This window comes from Fringilla coelebs (assembly GCF_963513975.1).
Source record: "Fringilla coelebs genome assembly, chromosome: 1".
Taxonomy (NCBI): domain Eukaryota; kingdom Metazoa; phylum Chordata; class Aves; order Passeriformes; family Fringillidae; genus Fringilla; species Fringilla coelebs.
Window position 1 is genome coordinate 148,659,161 of NC_140028.1, and position 20,083 is coordinate 148,679,243.

General features: G+C 45.5%; 1 protein-coding gene across 1 annotated transcript in view; it reads right to left on the bottom strand.

Moving 5' to 3' along the window:
* Positions 1-19,589, bottom strand: part of OXSR1 (oxidative stress responsive kinase 1) — an 87,782-nt gene extending 68,193 nt beyond the window's left edge. The window contains exons 1-2 of the mRNA XM_084226534.1: positions 19,323-19,589; positions 277-389 (exon numbers count right to left, since the gene is read on the bottom strand). Of these exons, the coding sequence (XP_084082660.1) occupies positions 277-389; positions 19,323-19,392 (183 nt within the window). The 5' untranslated portion in view covers positions 19,393-19,589. The remainder of the gene's footprint in view (positions 1-276; positions 390-19,322) is intronic.
* Positions 19,590-20,083: the final 494 nt, after the last annotated feature.

The following is a 20,083-nucleotide window of genomic DNA, read 5'->3' on the forward strand; positions in this document are numbered from 1 at the left end:
TGGGTACAGCAGAGATTCACACTTGCACATTAACTCAGTTCAAAACAAAGGGATTATACAAAGTGCTGAGCTCTAAACAAACAGTCTGAAGTTTTGCAGCAGTTGATCTTTTTAACATTTTAAGTACCACGTCCCACAACCAACTGAGCTGCCTCTAATGAAGTCAGTCGAGTTCCCTCACCTTCACCCCACTTCAAGAAAGGTTTTAAGGCACTTGGCAAAGAGACATCTCAGAAATAACTGAAATACAAATCCCCAGACAATTCTATTGCATACCAGGAGTTCATCCATGCTCGTCTGACACTTCTCAAGATTGATCCGTTTAATCGCCACCTTCTCCTTCTTCGGAGTGCAGAAGGCTGCCTGGACCACCGCAGTGGCTCCACTCCCTGGGGGGAAAAGAGAGAGTTACCAACACATGATGGACTTCAGCAGGAAAAGAGGGAGGCCAGACAACAAAATGCTGAGCTCCAGATAGCAAAGACAGCAGAGCCAGGTAAACACCCAGTGAAAGCGCTCCAGGCACTCCCCACTGTGCAGCTCCCTGGGTTGGCTCAGCCACCACATCCAAGTGCTGGGCAAACTGAAGGAAAACAAGTGGATCTTTATGATCCCTTCCAGGGATCATTACAGCTCTGCAGACCAAAAACCCTCCCCAGACTCCAGCTTCCTTACAAAAGAGTGATTCTACTCGTGTACTTTTAAAAGACATGTCACTGAGGTCACACAGACTTTTAACCTGATGTGTTCACCCAAAGTGTCAAAACAAGCCACTCTTTGCTACCAACACTAATGAGATTTTTCAAATATTTTTATGCACTAACTGCTGTTCTCATCTCTCCTCATTTTATGCAAAGACACAAGGTGGGTTTCATTCAAGCAGGTTCAGCTCCAGCTCTCATACTGCCTCACTTTCTGGGTTGAAAACCACAGCCCCAGAACATTTAAATTCCAATAGGGAAAAAATACCACATTTTAACATACAGTCCTTCAAACTGCTACAAGTAGGGAGTTCTGGATTTAAAGTACCCAGCACCCTCATAACCTTTGACCTGCAAGGGAGTTTGCATTAGTAAGACTTAAAATCTATTTGATGTTAAGTTCCTTTTTGTTGGCTTCCAGAAGCTGTTGCAACATCCACCTCTCATCAATAGGACATCTTGTTGCTTTACTTTCTACCTCCATCATGGTTCCCCACATTTACACACTTCCCTAGAAAGGAGTGAAAATCCACAGTAATAAAATGGGGGTAGGATATGTGGAAAATAGCTCAAATGTTCCAATTGCAAATACCTAAAAAATGCTAATAAAAGCAAAGAGAAATGAAAACAACTATTCTGCATTTTGGTGTAACACACCTATTTTAGCAGATTCTCCTATTGTTAACACTATAAAAACTACTTCCAGATTCTGGAACTCAGGTAAAGCACATTTTTGCAAGCTTTGTGATTTTTTTTTTCTAGTACATTCACATAAACTGGGAGCAAAAACTTTCATTTTCAAACAAAGGCTACTAAAGATCCCTACAAATCACCATCAAGAGTCTTCTCACACCAAGTTCCAGGTGAGGGAAAGAGCTCGAAACTCAGCCCTGAAAGACAGAGGAAAACTGCTCCATTCCAAGTTGCAATAAATTGAAAAGCCCTGAACTGTGGGACTCTGCTCCTCTAATCTTCAACCAGCACCTGCTACAGTGCGAGCTACAGGACTTTGACTTCACTTTATATGGCATGGCCAGTGCACCCTGGACATCAGCATCAGCTTGCCAGGACTCCCTGTACTCAGGAGTTTACATTTTAATGGCAGAAGGGTGCAGAACACAGAATGCTAATGTTGCTAAAGCTTTATTATTTTCCAAAGCAAATAGGTTTTTAAGAAGTTCAAGAGTGAGGCCATTTATTACTTGCACGCATATTGTTTTTCAGAGACTATTCCCAGCACAAGGCAAAACAAAGTTATTAGGAAAAGGACAGCAATAACAGCATGAATATTTACAAAGGGCTTTGAAAACAAAGTTTGAGTGCTGTAAGCAGGTTCTAGAGCAAATAACAGATGATGGAGAGGTCTATACAGATATTTAACAGAAAGTGCTCAGAAAGAGCAAGGAGGGGAGGTTTTGACAGCAGAGTTTGGTTAGACGGCCAGGAGCAGGGCTGAAATACACAAAATTAAGCACAGGACAAACACCCCAAAAACAAACCTCCATATGCACTCCCTGTAGTCACTCTGCCCAGCAGGTGCAGGAATCCAGCATGAAAGCAACAGTCCCAGCATAAATTAATTCCCACTCACTGAGAATCCTGGGTGGCCCTGACCTACTCCTCTCCACCCAGTAGCTGCTTCTCTTGGTTTGTTTCTGCTGCTTCTTCAGTGGGGGCAGAAAGTAAAAACACAAGGACTCAAGACAAAGAGAGCAACACACACAGAAGTGGTGACATAAGGCAGAAGTAAGTTTGCACTTCCTAGCATTGCTGGTCTCCCTACAGCAATAGCCTTTTGGAAGTCAGAACAAAAAAACAAACACTGTATCAGTTCTTTGGAAAGAGTTAGATCCCAGCAGAAATGTTGCTGCTGACACATTCAAAGTGCCAGTATTATGATTTCTTTCTTTGGACGTCTTAGTGCATAGTAATAGAGGCTGAAAACACAAGCTAGATGCTGGAAGAATATATGACTGTGCACCTCAGAGGACTGTCTTGCCACACAACCCTTTTCACTCCCCAGTTGGATTCTCAGTGTGTATTTATACCTCTAAAGCTACCTGTCCTCATAAGCACAGGTATCTGTGTTCAAAGACTCTTTCTGGATATCTCAGACACTCAATAGTGTCAGCATATTCCTGCTTCGCCCCACAGCATGACATCCCAGGATTTCTGTGCCAGTTAAACTCAGTTTGTGTAAGCACAACTGGCAGAGGTGCTTCTTACAATCCAGATGCAACATCATTACTGTGAACCAAGTCCTTCACAAGATGAAGTGCAGGGCTTTGAAGAAGTCACCACACACAGAATAGCTTTGTGTTTTATTCTTTTAGGATGTTACTACCAGAAACAATAGATGCACCCTAATTAAAAGCAGGACCACTCAAGCTACAGCTCCTTTCCAGTCCTCGAGTCTGGGGGATCAATGCTCACTAGGACTTCAGGGCAAAAACTGCTTTTCACTAAGTGCTGGACAATGCTCCAGCCTACAGGGACCCGATCTGTTATGAGTGTATGGCATTATTTGAACAGTAATGAAATCCCAAACTAAATCCTTCTGGGCACATGGCAGGGAATCATCTGAACTCGAGACTCCTCCCATTTAATTCCCTGCTGCTCCTACTTTTCTGGCAGCTCTCTTTAGTTCGATCACCACCTGCTCTCCCCACTCCCCCCTCTCCCGCTAATTTGTCATTTCTTTCAGCTCCTCTGTAGCACTAATTATAGAGAAACAATGAAATCTCAAAAGCGTATCAAGCGAGGATTAAGCCAAGCTGCAGCACGATGTGCCACAAGCAAGCTGCTCTTTGGTGGCAGCAGCAGCTTCTGGGACCAAACAAAGACAGGTTTCCATGCTTCTTTAGAGAGTTCAGAAAACATGGCAACATGGGCACTTCAGGCTTTGCAGCCAGACAGTTTGCTTATTAAATGCCAGGGTGGCAAGAGAAAGGAGAGAAGCTGCAGCAAGGATGCTGAACACATTGCTAAGTGAAAACAAGCATAGGGAGAGATGACGCCAACAGAGAGAAAAAGAAAAAGCTTGTTGAGGAAGTTACGTAAAGTTTAGGAGCAGATAACAAATATGTGGGCAATGGCAGGAAGAGAAGAGATTTCCTGGGCTGCTATGGACAGAAAAAACCCCAAGGGCAGTTTGTGCCAGGGTAGCACAACTTGGACAAACCAACTGCCCCAGCAGTCATAGATCTGCTTCAATCAGAGCCAGCTGCAGTCCCGATGACATGGGCAGCACGGGGTTAATTAATGTTCCTGTGCTGGGTTCCCACTCACTCCCCACCTCAGACACTGATCAAGGTCAGTGCTGAGGCTCTTCCCTCTGCCTCTCTCTCTTTCGGAGAAAATTTGCTCCCTGGTTAATCTCTCCCAACATAACGGCTTAGCAAAACAATGAAAACCAGGCACAGCCAAATGCTTACTGCTTTATTCCTGAAAAGCAGGAGATCATTTTGTTGAAGGATGATGGGGAGGAAGGAGACCCCAAATAGGTATTAAGATCTGCTTAATACCCCCCTGCTTTTGCCTCTGTAAGGCTCTCAGATATAGTTCCAACCCTTAGGATAGCAGCTGCAAAATTCCTGCATAAGAGGGTCACGACCTACTTTAGAAAACACCTCCTTAAGAGGAAAACATCCCCTTTCTAACTCCTGCTTCTTTCATGTTCCTCCGATTAAATGGCTCTTTCTGAAATAAAAGCAACCTCTGAAAGGATTAAAATAACCCAAATAAAAAAGTCCCCAAGCACTCAGTTACTGAAGCCTGATTTTCCGGGTTCTCTCCTCTGGATCCCTGGATCCATAGTCCCTGTACCTTCAGCATCCACAGCTCCAGCCTGAACTCCTTAAGTTGAGACAAATTCCCCATGAAAGTCCAGCACCAGCTTTCAAAGGAGCTGGATACCATCTCTTCTACAGTTCCACAATTTACATGAAGCTTCCATTTTTGAAAATAAAGACGAACCTGCTGAGATCTCAGCTGAAGTTAATGGAAACCAATTATTTCAAGGCTAATTGGAGGAGTGGGAACACAGGGGACTGACCAGAGGACACAGCATGTCCCCACACAATTTGTCTCCAATTTAACTGAATCTCCGCAGCCACATAAGGGCATTGCAGCTCTCCCAGTAAGACTGGGATGAATTGCACTGATGCCTCTTCCCAGGCAAATGCAATTGAAGCCAGAGATCCTCTTGGCAGAGATATCTGCTTAAGCAATGAACAGTCATGCCAAATAGTCACAAGACAAGCATCAAATCCTGGCTCCAGGATACTATTCTCCTACCACGTGCAATAGCACTTGAAGTAGTTACATGGTAGGAGGACTCACAAAACAGTGTTGCCCCGGCTTTAAATTTACTTCAGGCACCCTCTGAGATATGAAAGTTTCCCTTCATTGCAACTCAGTTGCTCACAAAGCAGTTACAATCAACAGGGGACCTGTTCCATAAGAGTCTTGTAGCATCAGTCCTTACCCTACCGCAGTACCGAATCCCATCTGTAGAGGAAATTTCCCAGGGTCAAATGAAGATTACAAACCATTTAGGTTTGAAGGAACCTCTAGTCCATCCTCCTGCAGAAAGCAGGATCAAATCCTGCTTAGATCAGATCCCTCAGCATTTAATTCAGTCTAGTTTGGATTTTCTTTAACAAGAGATATTTCTACAATCTTTTTGGCTGTTTCTGTGTTTGACCACCCACAAGGTAAACTTTTTTTCCTTGCTAACTAATCAGATCTCCCAGTTTTTCCCCCAACCTTGGCCTTTCACCATGCACCTCTGTACCATTCAGCTTCATCTCTTCTAGAGCTTCCCACTAGACAGCTGAGGACAGCAACAACTCTTCTAAAGCTGGGGAAATCCTGCTCTCCACCTGCCCCATAAGTCACATTCCCAAGTCTCCTTCAGCATGGGGCAATGCTCAGCCGAACACCTCCACACAACCCTGCCCAGAGCTTCCACCCTCCCCTGCACACACACGACCTCTCTATTTTTAAGCGAGATCTGGAATCCATCCTCCACTATTTGGAGTGCGGTGCCAGAAAGCCGCTCGTGACGCAGGCTCTGTTTATAATTGTGCCCCCGGGTTTTCCTCTTATGAACAATGCACACAAAACACTTCCCTGCAATGCTGCTCTGGAGCAAGAAGTGACTTTCAGGTTCCAGGTACCCCAAAGCCCAGGAAACCTTTAATGCTTTACAACCCAGGCTCGGTATTCGTGCCTCTGCAGGCTCACTCCATCTCTGGATGCTTCAACTCTTTGACAGCCTCATGCCAAAGAGCTGTGGGAGCCCTGCTCTGATTACTCATTCCAAGGACAATACAGCAATAAAACAAGAAGCTACAAGACTGGGAATAGAACTTCTTATGCATTCTTACAGAGCACAGGGCAAATACACATCTAATTAAATCAGACATTAAATACTGGATTGCAAATTCAGACTGATCTTGCATTGTTTGGTCCATTTCCTATGAAGGCAAAGTGATGCCTCTATTTTACGCCCCTCATTTGAGGCTTCTGGTGAGAGGAGTCCTCTTGCAAAGAATGAACTGCTTCTAGAAACAAGCTAGCAAAAAAAAAAAAAAAATTAAAAAAGCCTACTCTCAAATTTCCAGCCAACTCAGCAGGGGGTGGGAATACTCCTTTCCCCAAGCAGGACTTGGTAACAAGAGTCCATTGGATGTCAAAGTCTTGCTGGCACAAGCCCCACGATTCAGGAAGAGTGAAGTAATGCAATGTTAATGGTCCTTGAATATGTTTTTCAAGCCATCTCCCCACTACATGCCACATTCTTACTACAAAATGGGAGATACCATCTACAATCACAGTTACAAATAGCATTAACAAAACCAAAGGGAATTCATAACAGGACTTGGACATACTCCTAGTATTGCCACAGAGGGGGCAAAAAGTCTGCTTACCTGTGGAGAGGAAAATGCTTTCACAGCAAAGTATTATCTACTCAGCATGGGACTGCAGGAAGAGAGTTAACAATTCTAGAAGTGGAGTTAAAGCCCCTAATCAGCAGGAGGATCACTTGGGTGCTTCTAACACTGCTCAGAGTGAGCTCAAACAGCAAGCTGGCTCTGAGTACTGCTGCTAGAGACAGTGGGCACAGCAGCAAAATCAGTAAGGGAGAATTCAGGTGGGTTTGCTCTATGCCTGGTTGGGAGGCCTGTGGTAAACTGAAGCAGCAGCAGGGCAATAATCCATGGCCGAGACACAAAAAAGTTACAAAAGAACAGGAGTGAGCACAGCTCCCCTCCCACAGCAACATAGGAGCGCAGACATGCACCTACCCATAAAAAGCTCCCAGAGCTGCACCAACACAGCCACCCTCACTCTCAGACACCTTCCACAATTCATTCCCAATACAAATTTACTGTGAATAGTATTGCCTATTGAGAGAAGAACCAGGGCTTCACATTTCTTTACAAGCTGAAGGATGACACATCCACAGCACAAGAACCTAGTTAAAACCCTGGCAGGGGTAGTAAGAGGCCAGGTTTAACTTGGTGCACCTTCTCTCAACTTGAGTCATGCAGTGTTTAATCAACAGCAGAGATGGAAAGATAGTGTGTAGAGAAGAGGGAGAGAAACACTTGCTAATACAGTGCAGGGAAGAAATAAATCAGAGAAGCATAAGCAAAGGCAGAAAGTGAAAGCAGATTTAACTGGAAAGTTGTAAGGGAGCCAAATTTAAAGGCTATATGGGGGATGGAGGAAAACCAGCCATCCCCACAGACCACATATCACAGCATAAGTACACGCTACATATGAAGACCTGCACTACGTGCATGCTACAATCCGGCAGGCAGCTTAAGAGCTGAACTCTCACATTTACAAGGCAGTGGCTACCCTCATATTTCTGATTAAAAGCCTTTAGGAACAACAGCTCAACCCTGATTTAAATAAATAATTTTAAAACTTTGCATTTCCATGTGGTCAATGTCAAAATGTCACCCTGCCCTTCAGCCTAACTCACATCATTGCATGCAACAGGTTCATTTGTGGTTCAGGCTCACCTTGAGCACAGCCCAGTGCTGGGAACACTCAGCTGGGTTCAAGCCAAAGGTGGCTGCAGGTACGGTAAGACACAGGGCATGTGCTGGACAACACCCTGAGAAAGGGCAAGGATGGGGAGGTAACAAGTCCAGGCAGAGAATTAAGACTTAAATACAAGTGACTTCCATTTCACACCAGCACATCTGATGACGACAGTTTCACTGAAGAATTGAAGGAGGAATAGGAAAAAGCAGTTTTCACTCGCAAATTCCTGTCTGTTTCATTTAAATTGCAGGTGTATTGCTCTGCAATGCTCTCTGATCATTAATTCCAGGACATCCAGAGCTCAAATAGCTTGAGATTCTGTGCAAGTTGTGAGGCCAAAGATTTCAAATAGTACTCACAATAAAAGGGATTTCTGTTATTAAGACACCATTATGTGTCTTTCTCAAAGCCTGAGAGTCTTTGCTCAATTTATGTCAGCACCTGCAGTGTCCAAAAGAAAACTGAGATTCCAGCATTTATCAAGGATGCTCAAAGAATTTCAGAGAATAAGAAGAAGCATATTCTGAAAGTCTGCTGTCCAATTGGAAATAGAGCCAAAACATTTGAACAGCACATAAACTTGCTGACAGTGAGTTAGTCACCATCTTGACAAGAGCTCTCGCCGTTGAGAATACCAATGAAAACCACACACCATGTCCAGAGCTCAGAGGTTTCTGCCCATGTAAGACAATGCATTTCTCAAGATTCCTGGTGCTCCATGTGGAGAGCGGTGGAGAAGGATGATAAGCCAGCAAAGATCATACAGTGTTGCCAGCACTTGTTAAAACATGCTTCCCCTCCAGTGGTTCATCAACACAGAAATGCTTGATGCTGCAGATTTATTGCCCAAGTCTTTAATTCACGTCTCAGAAGGAATATAAACCCAAATTCAATCACTTGTAAGAAGTCCAGTATTATTTTCAGAGCCATCAGCAACTGATGGGCAATACCCCAAGCTAGGTACATCTCCCCATGGCCCCACTGAATTCTAAACTATAAATAAATAAATGACATTGATTTCTAAGCTGGAAAGAGGTTAGCTACTGTAATCTAAATGACTCAATGCCGAGGTTTCTGCAGAAAGGAAGGGGAGTCTTATGGAAATCTTCACTCCACCCCACACTGCATTGTTCTCTCAAAAATCTTTCGGTATCTCTTAGGCCCTGAACACAGAAAAATGTTGTCTGCTTTCCACCTTTGGCAAACACTGAGGCTGAGAATCCTCACAGACTAAGCAGGATAGGCTTGGAGAGAAAATGGTCAGCCTGTCAATATAAAACAGGCCAGGACTGGAACACAGGGAGAGGAATAGCATTGGCCATGCAAAGCATGTCAGCAAGATATGTGACAAAGTTGTCACCAGGTCACTTTGCTGTTTGAGTTCATCTGCAGTCACCAGCCCACACACACACAGCCAAGGCGAGCTTTCCACTGCCTCCCTATAAGAGAGCTGCAGCTCCCCAGCATCAGACTCCACACCAGAGCAAGACAAGCAAGGAAAACAAAGACCAGGGGGAAAGCCACCGGCCACAGAAGGTATCAGCAGAGAGAAGGATTGCCAGGGAGGAGCATCAGCCCATCTGACATTCCTCCAAAATTTCCACCACAAACACCAAAGCACGGAAGAGAGGGTGGCAGAGGGTGCTGCTCTTGGCTGTATGCCTCACCACCCACAGCCCTCACGATATCCCAAATAAGTCCAGACTAGCAGACATCCCCATCATGCCTTTAATAAAACACCCTCCAGCTGTCCAAGGTACCCAGGTGATTTGGGAAACACCTCACAGACCATTTTCCCCACGGCAGTAACTACAGTAAGCTCCAAGGGCCAGTTACACAAGTCCTGCGTGACCTGCCACATTTACTTAAGATGCTATTAGCATGCCTAAATTAGATTTTTAGTTTGAAACCAATTATATTTATTTGATTTTGTGCCAACATCTCTGGCTAATTTAAAGGGCACTGCAGCTATGCAGTGCTAATTCTACACGACGGAAAGCAGGCTCAAACATCTCATTTCCAAACACAGCAACTTCAGTGGAGAAAGTTCATCCTTCCCTTTTAATCACTGTCAGTTGCCTTTATGGTATATGCAGCAATGTAAATATCATGCTGGCTGTCATCAGGTATTACCAAGGCTCAAAACACAGCACTGGTACAGTAGCCAAGCCAGTGTTCTCCTTTCTTCCCTCCCAATTTTTATCTCTGAACTCTGTCTCAAATGTAATTGTCAGCTGTAGAGGATATTTTATTTGGCCGAGTTTCCACTTAACAGAACAATCTGTCTGCTTACAGTGCAGATGTTTGATAGTACCGTGGTTATTTTAGGTAAATAAGCTTTTAAGTATCAGATATATCCTCTCTCAAAGGCTATTATCCTTTCTTTTCAGCAAATATCTTGATCTAGTAAAGATTTTCTCCATCTATTAGTCCATTCAGCACAAAAGATTAGCCCACTAGTTAAAAATTACATTCTTTAACCAAGAGTAACGAGAACCATCCTGAGCCTTAGGATCTGGACAAATAACTGAGCTGAGGTTGCTAGTTCATCAGGCCTCTCAGCTGTTCAAATATGATTTGCATTGGTGAGTTGTTCAACAGGAAACGTGTTCATGCTCAAGATGCTTTTTCCAGTGAAGTATAGTTTGCTGCAAGCCAATACCAAGGTATTTATTAGCTGTTAATATCAAGCTATTGATTAGACAGCAATTGGCATCCTCAATGACTATTTTTATTTTGGTGAAAGATGGAACTTATGGCTTCACCTTTCAACTTGCTTGCTGCTCCTGGGGGGACCTTCTTGTCCTCTAAAACTCCCTGAAAGGAGGCTGTTGCAAGGTGGGAGTCAATCTCTTCTCCCAGGTAACAAGTGACAGGACGAGACGAAATGGCCTGAAGTTGCACTACAGGAGGTTTATACCGGGTATTAGGAAAACCACCTTCACTGAAAGGGCAGTCAGGCATTGGAACAGGCTGCCCAGGAAAGTGGTGGAATCACCATGCCTGGAAGTGTTCAAGAAACACTGGATGTAGCACTTGGGGGCAGGGTTTAGTTGTGACCACAGTGGTGCAGGGTAATTGACGGGACTTGATGATCAGAAAAGTTTTCTCCAATCTGAATGATCCCATTACTCTACAAATTTATGACTACTTCACATGGTGAGAAACAGAAAGGGTCACAAAGAAGTGGCCTAGGAAGTAAAGACATAACACATTAAGTTTCCAAAGAACTCTATTTCTATTGGTAGATCTTGAAGGATCACAAACTGGAGACATTTGCATCAACACCTTTAAGGTTTGGAGACAGCACAAACTTCAAGGTTCAGCTTTCCTGAACCTTCAGAGGGAACTGTCCTTGCAGACACAGCCTGAACATAAAGCAAGTAGAGTAAGAAAACCACCAAACCTCAGCCACGTGCAATCAAAGACAAGGCATTGTGACTTCCCTCTGTTGTGGGGAATCCATTAAGCAGCTGTTTCATCCAGCAGTGACAGGGTCACAGGGAGGTTTGAGTGTTTAATAGAACGTGTGTCAGTAATTCCCCCATGTGCCATTTCCAGCACAAGCATTCATTAATTCAGTATAGGGATTATACAGTTTGGCATCAGCCAGAGCAGGGGACTGAACTCCACCACCCTGGGAGTCCTCACTAGCTGTGTCTCAGCAAAGTGACAGCAGCTTTCTGTTTTTTGACATCATTAAAATTGACATCACTAAATCCATCTCCGTGGATTTTGGAGGAAAGGTGTTTACTCCACAACAAGAAGCATGGTCTTTAATTGACAAATTTTCAAGACATCGAGATAACCTAATACTGTGTTGCCTGCCTGAAGCTGGAGACAGCCTGAAATTCCCAGCTGCAGTTTCAGTGCCCCATTTACCTCAACAGGTATCAGCTCAGAGCACAGCCAAGCCAATAATTTTGCTAAGAAAAATATTCTCTAAGTGCTCTCATCCCACAGCCATAATTGTGCTCTCTCACTTTTCAAATACCATCATTTTCCAATAGCCTCTGCACTGTTTTCAAGGCTTCCTTTTCAGAAAAGCTGGAATGAACCCCAGAACTTAAGGAAATAGACTTAAAATCCCCTGAAGACTGAAAATGAACAAGAGCCTAGCTCAGAGAGAATCAAAATTGAAAATGCACAACCTGTCCAACAGTAACTATAGAGCTTTCATTCAATATTTAGTAAACCATCAGTTTTACAAAACATATGTTGAACTGCCCCAAGATGCAATAATCTCACACCCTGCCACAAGTACCTCAACACAATTCCACACTCACAAATAGTTTTTTTTCGACATTTTCCTACCCGACAACACCCTCCCCTGTAATGAACTGTAAAATTTGTCAATTAGCTCTGCTCTAAGGCAAAAGCCAACTTCAATTCTTCCACACAACAAGCCAGCAGAGGATGCCACTGGACAAGCCACGTGCTCAGTCACATCTCACCAGAAGTGAGGTGGGTATTCAAGGTCAAATTTTTACTCTGCAGTTTTAACTTAATTCAACTCTGTGGATGGATGAAATGGGAACAGCATCCTCCCACACAGCTTTATTAATAGCAAGGTGCTAGCAATAAGAGTAAAGTTTGTCCTTAAATTACCATTCATGACTATAAAACAGTAAAACTCTGGCAAAACCCAAGGAGAGTTTACTACAGTAAGAGATGATCACTGAAGTATTTCAATTCACACTATTCCTTAACAGCTGCTTGTACCTTTTCTTTCCAGAAAGAATTTACATAGGCTCATTTCCCGCCCAAAGGAAATATCCACTGGGAGAATGCTATAAAGTCAGTCTAGCATGGAACAGTGAAATGAAAGAAAACACTAATTTTTTTTTTCTCTCCCTCACCCCAAATTCTCAAGACAAGGCAGTTGGAGCAGAAAATTGAAATCTGGCAAAAAATTAAAACCTCATTCAGAAAAACTTTTTTGTATTCCCTCACAAATGCATTTTAATTTGACTGAGTTATCAGACTTTGAAGGTGTCACTTCACAAGCATGCAGCACAAGCTGTATAAAACTGTAAGGGATGGGAGGTGAAAGGAAGATTTGCCTAATATGGTAATTTGGTGAGAAAGTGAATCAGTGCTCTGAATTTATTCTGCACTTCATTCACAGATGGGATCTTGAAGCCTTTAAGAGCGGAAAAGAATCATCCCCTGCAGACTTACCAGTGTGTAGAACCAAAGTCTCAGAAATCCTGGCAAGGCACATTAGACTCCAGTTTGATGGAGGTTGATACATAACCAAATATTTTTTCCAGGATGGAATTTCTCTTAATTACAAGAAAATTCACATTAAACAAGAACTCTGTGTGCAGTGGTGCACACCAGGAAATGATAATCTTTAAGAACCTCAGGGAGTGGGGAAAGGACTTGGAAAAAAAACTTCGCTGGTTGGTGCAGCTGTTGAGCAGTTGTGAAAAGAAGTACTGGATTTTTAATTTGTGCATTTGTATCACCACAAATCTCTACCTGCTTTTACAGTGTGACAGGACCACCTAATATAGTTAAAACTCAGAAATATGCAGGCTGTGATGATTACCATGAAAACCCCACTCATGAGCAGTGTTTCAAGGCAAACAACATGCTCAGACAAGGGATCAAACTTAGGGCTGACAGAACCCCACACTAAGGTCAGTCCCTTCATTTATGTTCATGTACACAAGGGACATGAGAAATTCTCACTCAGTACCACGGACCCAGTCAGGTACCTGTATCCCTGCTGCCACTCAGCTGCAGTTACACCATTTGCTAAAGTGATCTTGTCTTACTCAAGCCAGACAAGTTGGATTTTGTTCTTAGTCTGGCTCCCTTCATTAGTATATGCATTGCTTTCCTACCAGAGGTACCCCATCTCCTCTAACACACCAGGGGCTGTGACCTTCTGATTAAGAGCCTGGACTGCCTGTCAGCCAGGGACCTAACCCTGTCTCCAAGACTTTCCCATGTGGCTGCCAGGAAGAGAGACAGAGCTCCACGTGTTTTTTAGAAACGTCAAGGCTGAACTCCCTTAGGTGAAGTCACAGGAAACTGCAGCAACTTGGAGAGCCAAGTCCTCCATATCTGCATCTCAGTTGTTTGATTCTAAAGGGAAGGCAGGATAATAGGCTGAACTTGTCTGGAAAGCCCCAGCATCCTGATATTTCAAAGATTTTGCAATGCCAAATTCCACTGCTCCAACAGCTATTCTTCTACACCACAAAGCCCTCAAGTCTGTCTCTCCCTATTAAGAAAGTTTAATAACACCAAATTTACAAGCACTCCATTAGCATGTCCACAGCTAAATTTATTGCTGCAGAGATTTATGATGGATATTGTCCATTTTTGGGGAAATCTTCCAAGAAAATTTGACGAAGACACAGTTTGTTGCAACGCACTAATACAATTAGCAATAAGTGTTATTGCCATCATTTTAAAGAGCTCCATCTTTTATTAAAAGATTACATCTCTAGACTCTGGCTTAGTGGGCAGGCTGCTAACACTCAGAAAGAAAAGAGATGCTGCCAAGTTTAATAGACAAATGTTCTGGGGAAGAGTTGATTCTCTTCAAGATTTCATCAGCTGCAGAAGCAAGAAGCCTCCTAGGCATGCATTTGTCAGGCAGCATGTACACCCCCAGGTGTACTCAGGAGCACAGCAAAGCCACACTCCCCAGCACCAGCCAAAGTATCTGCATTAAACTGGAACTATTTGAATGGATTCTTGAGAAATGGAAGTGTTAAACATTAATCAGCCCAGGTGCCTAACAGTACTGGAAGCAACTGCTACATAGAAACCAAGCTCAGGAAAGTGTGAACTCTTCCACATGAAACACCCTGCATGTTTTCTTCCTTAATACCCTGGAATAGCTGAAAGCAGCAGGATCTGTCTCTGCTCTCCCCTCCAACCAGCAGGCAAGGCTAACAACCACATATTCTTCCCAGCCAGCCTCCTTCATCACTGCTTGGCTTTGTAAGCCCTCATTTTGCTGCCTTGTGCATTTTATCCTCCTTCCTATCAGAACACAGACAACAGAGGCACTAAAAAAAGGCATGTGCACAACCAAACACCTTTTGCTTTCACTTACCCAGAGGCGAAAAGTGACTAGTTCAGCTCTAATTCTAGCAGGGCAATGGTATCAAAGGTCTTAAAAAGATGAGATGTGTCAAGTATCCTGGATGCAGGAGTAGCTTGGCTATTCTGTTGCACTCAGGATCACAAAAGATATATTTGACTATGCCCAAGCAGCAGAGAAACTGGCACTGAGCATCTCCCACTTCAGGTCCCAAGCAGACCAAGTACTATGAATGACCACTCATTTTTTAACTTATCTATAATTGCCCAAAGTTAATTTAATGTAACTTTTAACATTATATAAAACAACTAAGGCTTTTCCACCAACTTCACATGGAAAAAATGAGCGCACAAAGAAAGTCTTCAAATGAATTAACCAGCCTGAGTACTGGGAATACAGTATAGGAATCAATTTTGCTCAGCAAAGCTGGGGGGAGGAGTGGGAATCCATGAGGAAATGCTAAAACAAAACATATGGCACCAAGACTGAATCCTAAACACTCCATTTAGAGCTCAGGCAGTTCTATTTTGTACAGTGTAACATTTTTCTTGAATGGGTTTTAAATATCAGGCGTGTGAAACTGGCTGCAGCCAGCACACAGGCACCACAGCTAGCAATGAACACCACACTTCAAAAAAAACCCAACCCCTAAAGTTATCATTGGAAAAGAGCCTCCCATTCCAGTCTCATTTTTACATCCAAAGACCCTGATTGCTCCTGGCCAGCACTTCCACGCTGCTCTTTTTCAACAGCCGTGATTTCTCAGCTCAAGACTCCTACACAAGGCACCAGACAGATGAGCATGGACATCTTGATAACATTTGGGAGAGCAGACACCTTAATTCTAAGAAGTTCCTCTCTACCCACAAAAAAAAGTTCCCTCACACAGGGCTGGGATAAACACAGATAGAAATCTAATTTTCAGCCCCAAAAGATCAACATGATCACATGCAAAACCCAACTCCAAAGCTACTTGAACCGCAGTCATTAAAAAAACTAATCATTCCTAAAATGGTGACTTCAATTTTCAATTTAGCCTTGATTTCTGATGGGATAAGAAACTCCCTCCACATCTGTTCATGCAGCCTGCACTGTTCTCATCGCTGCAAAGGAATCTGTCAGGGGAGAGAGGGCACAGGAACAGAGCCTGGGAGCACTCCCACCACTAATTTATCTCCTGTTTCTGGCATGGGCTGTTTGCAGCAGAGGGGATGCTCCTAAATCAAACAGCCACAGTCAGCACAGCTCTAATCTTTCCAAAAAAGTAGCAAAACGAGAATGACCCAGTTCCAACCAACTTCACTCCTGCTACCAGCATTTCCAAGAGGAATTGTGAGATCCAGGGGAACCTGAATGTGTGAGTATCTGATCAGCACAAGCAGCATGAGGTCGAATTTTTTTCAGGCTTCAAAAAGAAGACTGCAGTAATTTATATGCAATCCACGCTCAGAAGACCAACCACCTTCACAACCACGGCACAGACTATATTCTGCTTTTTAGATAAAAATTGCAGCATCTCCAAAGGCCTTATTCACCTGCAGAACTCTCGCTACTCTGGGGGTACATTTCACTGAAATGCTTTTTAAATTGCTTCCTCTACCCCACCTGCATTTTATCCTTTTTTAAAATGAAATCAGATTCTCCTCTGATCAAAGTTCCTTGATTCAGTATACCAGAAGTTATTTAAGCCTAAGGAGGCTACTCAGCAGTTATTAACACTAACCAAGCATAATCAACACAGATATTAATCCACACCTTTAAAATGGTATGAGTCATCCCCAGTGCTGAGTAATCCTTTTTTATTTATATATAGTATTAGCCAGAATCAGGGGAGCAGTTTTACAGTAGAGGTTCTCGTTGCAGGTAGGAAACTTGCTTTTTCTATTCCTGCACTTGAGTGATATGGAACCATCCATGTCCAATAAAAGCCACATATGGCTATTTTCAGGCAAAAATAGTACAAATTAAAGAACTGGACTACAAATGGATTTCCATTATTCCATGTGAAAAAACAGCTGAGCTGGTAATCTCAAAATTTACTCTAAATTTTAAGACTAATGTATTTTTTTTCATCAGGAAACAAGTTAAAGCCTTTAAAAGCACCAGTACAAGGTTCATCTCTTTCCACAGCAGAACGTCTCTTTGTTCTGTAGTGAAGAACCTTTACAGCTCTTCAGTTATAAAGAGAGCTCAAAAAAAAAAAAAAAAACAACCAAAAAACCCTTGAGGTTTACAGGAGACATGAAGCAGGAGGCAAGGCAGTCCAGCTCAGTTAACACAGTGACATTTTGTCCCACAAATCATATACGTGCTAGGAAACTTGCGTCACATCTCCATCCAGGCCGCTGGCAGACACACCAGTGTTTGAAAGGAGTAAAGGGGGGGGGGCAGGGGACAGGAAAGTTAAAAAGAGAAACCATATGTTTGCAATATACACATCTCAGTGCACGCTCCATCACATGCCAAAATGCCAACACAACCTTTCAGTGAGCAGGCGACAACCAGAAACTCAGTTTGCAGAGGGACAGGGAAGATACAGAAGAAATTCAACACTTTTTTCCAGATTTCTCCCCGAGTTCTGTCAGTTAGCATGAGACAACACATCTCTGTGTGTCTCCCACTACTCTGAGGCGGTGGGATGTGCATCTCCAGCAGCCAGTTCTCCCAAGAGCAGAAGTGTATTTACATTCCCTTTTGTTCCATCCCACCCCGCTCCCTAGCTACAAAGAAGCATTTGCTCCTATCCTTAATTACTCAGGTCCAAATCCTTGCTTTTTGCCACCACAAAACACCCCTTTGCAGGCTCTCAAAAGAAAAGGAAGTATTTCCTTTGAGAAATTCAGTTCTTTCCCCAGGAAACTAATGGCATGTCCTCCCCCTTCCTTCCCACACCTGTATCTCCTGCTCCTCAGGGAGGCTGAACATCCTCCTCCCCAGGGCACATTTTCCAGAGGAGATTTAAAGGGTTGGTCTGTAGGATTACATCTTCCCTGCCTTTACAGGGAGTTGGTCTGCTTCCTAAAGCACTGCTGCTGCCTCTGCTCAGAGGGTGAGGACAAAGCCTGATCCCACAGAGCAACAGGGATTTCCAAAAGGATTTCCCCCACTCCACAGCTTTAGTTCCTTCCTACTTTTAAACAATGCTAAGAATTTAATCTCTTAAAACAGCATTTTCACAAACTCTCCAACCCTCTACAGAAAACAAGCCTCCCCACGAGGCAGGGATGGAAAGCCTGGGCATGACAGTGCTACGTCATCCAGAAACTTCAAATAAAAGCACTCCACAATGATTACTCAAAGAATTAACCTCCTTCCTAAAACCCTTTGGCCGGGAGCCTGCCCTGCCACTCTCCTGCTTCATTCCGAGTCTCCGGAGGGTGAGACGGGAGGCACCGACCTTAGAGTCACCTGTGGCACCACCTCTGATGTGTCACACACTCGCCCTAGAGCAATATATCCCTCAAACACACCCCAACAAAATGGTCGAGACAGCCAATAAATCAGTACAGCGGGAGGCCTTTGGTAACCGGGCAGTTTAACTCCAAGAGAGAGTGAAGAAGGAAAAAAAAAAAAATCATTTAATGGAGAGAGCAAGGACTGGGGCCTCGAGCTGAGGACAATGAATGAAAATGCACGGCAGCAGCAAAATCCCAGGGTAAAAGGCTCGTTCGGCGGCCCTACCAAACCCTCCGTGCAGGGACCAAAGCAGCGCGGGGCTCCGAAAACTGCTGAGAGGTGTGATCGCCCCAAAATGAACCGGGCTGCCCTAGAAGGAGAGAGTCCACGCAAGCTCTGGAGTTCACTCCCGCTGAGCACCTCACACCCAGCACATCCCAGACCACACCGTGGTGGGAAGTAAAGCCCCCCAAAGCGGATCCTGTCCCACTCATCCCGACACGAGGAGATCCAGACCCTGCCCAGAGGAGCGGGCAGAGGCCAGGGAGGAGCCCCCTGCCATGGGGGCATCCCCGCGACCACCACAATCCTTTTCTGAGATGGGGCAGACCCACATCCCCTTCCCTGGGCCCCACACACAGATGAGGAGGGGCAGCAGCCTCAGCAGAGGGATCCCACAGACCCTCACGCCCCTCAGAGCCCCCCGCAAGGCGGGGGGACACAGCCTCTGACATCCTCCCTACATACGTGGCTGGAGGGGGGGCGGTCACACAGTCCCAGTCCGTGACGAGTGTGTGCCACGGGACCCCTCCAGCTGAGGGGCACCCCAGACCCTCACATCCCTCAGAGTGGGGGCACAGACACCTCCACAGATGAGGGCCCCCCCCAGACCTTCACACAGCTCAGTGCGGGGGAACGGACCCTCTCACACCCTCACACGGCTGAGGGAGGGGGAAGCCACACAGTCCCACTCCTTTGCGCGGTGTGTGACAGGATCCCCCTCAGCTGAAGGGGATCGGACCCCCCTTCCCTCAGCGGACTCACACCCCCACATCCGAGGGGCACCCTGCACTCCCCGAACCCCAATGACCGCTCACCGATGACCTCCTGCAGTTCGTAGTCATCCTTGTTGATGGACCAGGGCAGCGCGCTGGGCTCCTCGGCCATGGCCGCGCCGCGCCCGCCGCCCTCCGCGCCGCGAGGGGGAGCGTCCCCGAGGGGCGAGGGAGCGGAGAGGAGGCGCCGCGGTGTCCCGGCTGTCCCCGAAGCACGGCCGAGTCCAAGCCCCCTCCTCCTCCGCCGCCTCCTCCTCCTCTCCCGCCGCTACCGCCGGCCCAACTCCGGCCACCGCCACCTCCTGCACCTGCCCATGCCCGGAGAGCTAACGTCACCCGCGTGCGCCCCGCCCGCCACGGCGGGGCGCCACCCGACGCCATCTTGAGCGTGGCGTGTCAACACCCCGCCCGCCACCAGAAAGCGACTACTCCACGGTTTTCTCGGTTATCCCCACCAGCCTCAAGGAACGGGCCGGTAAGGAGGGACTCCAAGGCGAAGGACGGAGGAGGAGCCCGTAAGGAAAGGGCGGGGGATGCCACACACAAGATGGCGGCGGCGAGCATTGGGCGGGAGCGGGTGCCGGTTTAAGAGCAATGAGGGCAACGATTGGCTGGGCGCTGCCGGATCTGCTGCTCCTATTGGTCGAGGGCTGTCAATCATGGGCTGGCGTTTCCCGGGTCCCTGTGCTGAGGGGTCGGGCCCCGCTCCTGCCGTGAGGGGATCCGGAGCCTGCGGGCAGGAGCGGGGCCCGGCCCGGCCCGGCCCGGGCGCTGCAGGGATGCACATTCCGTGTTTAAAAATA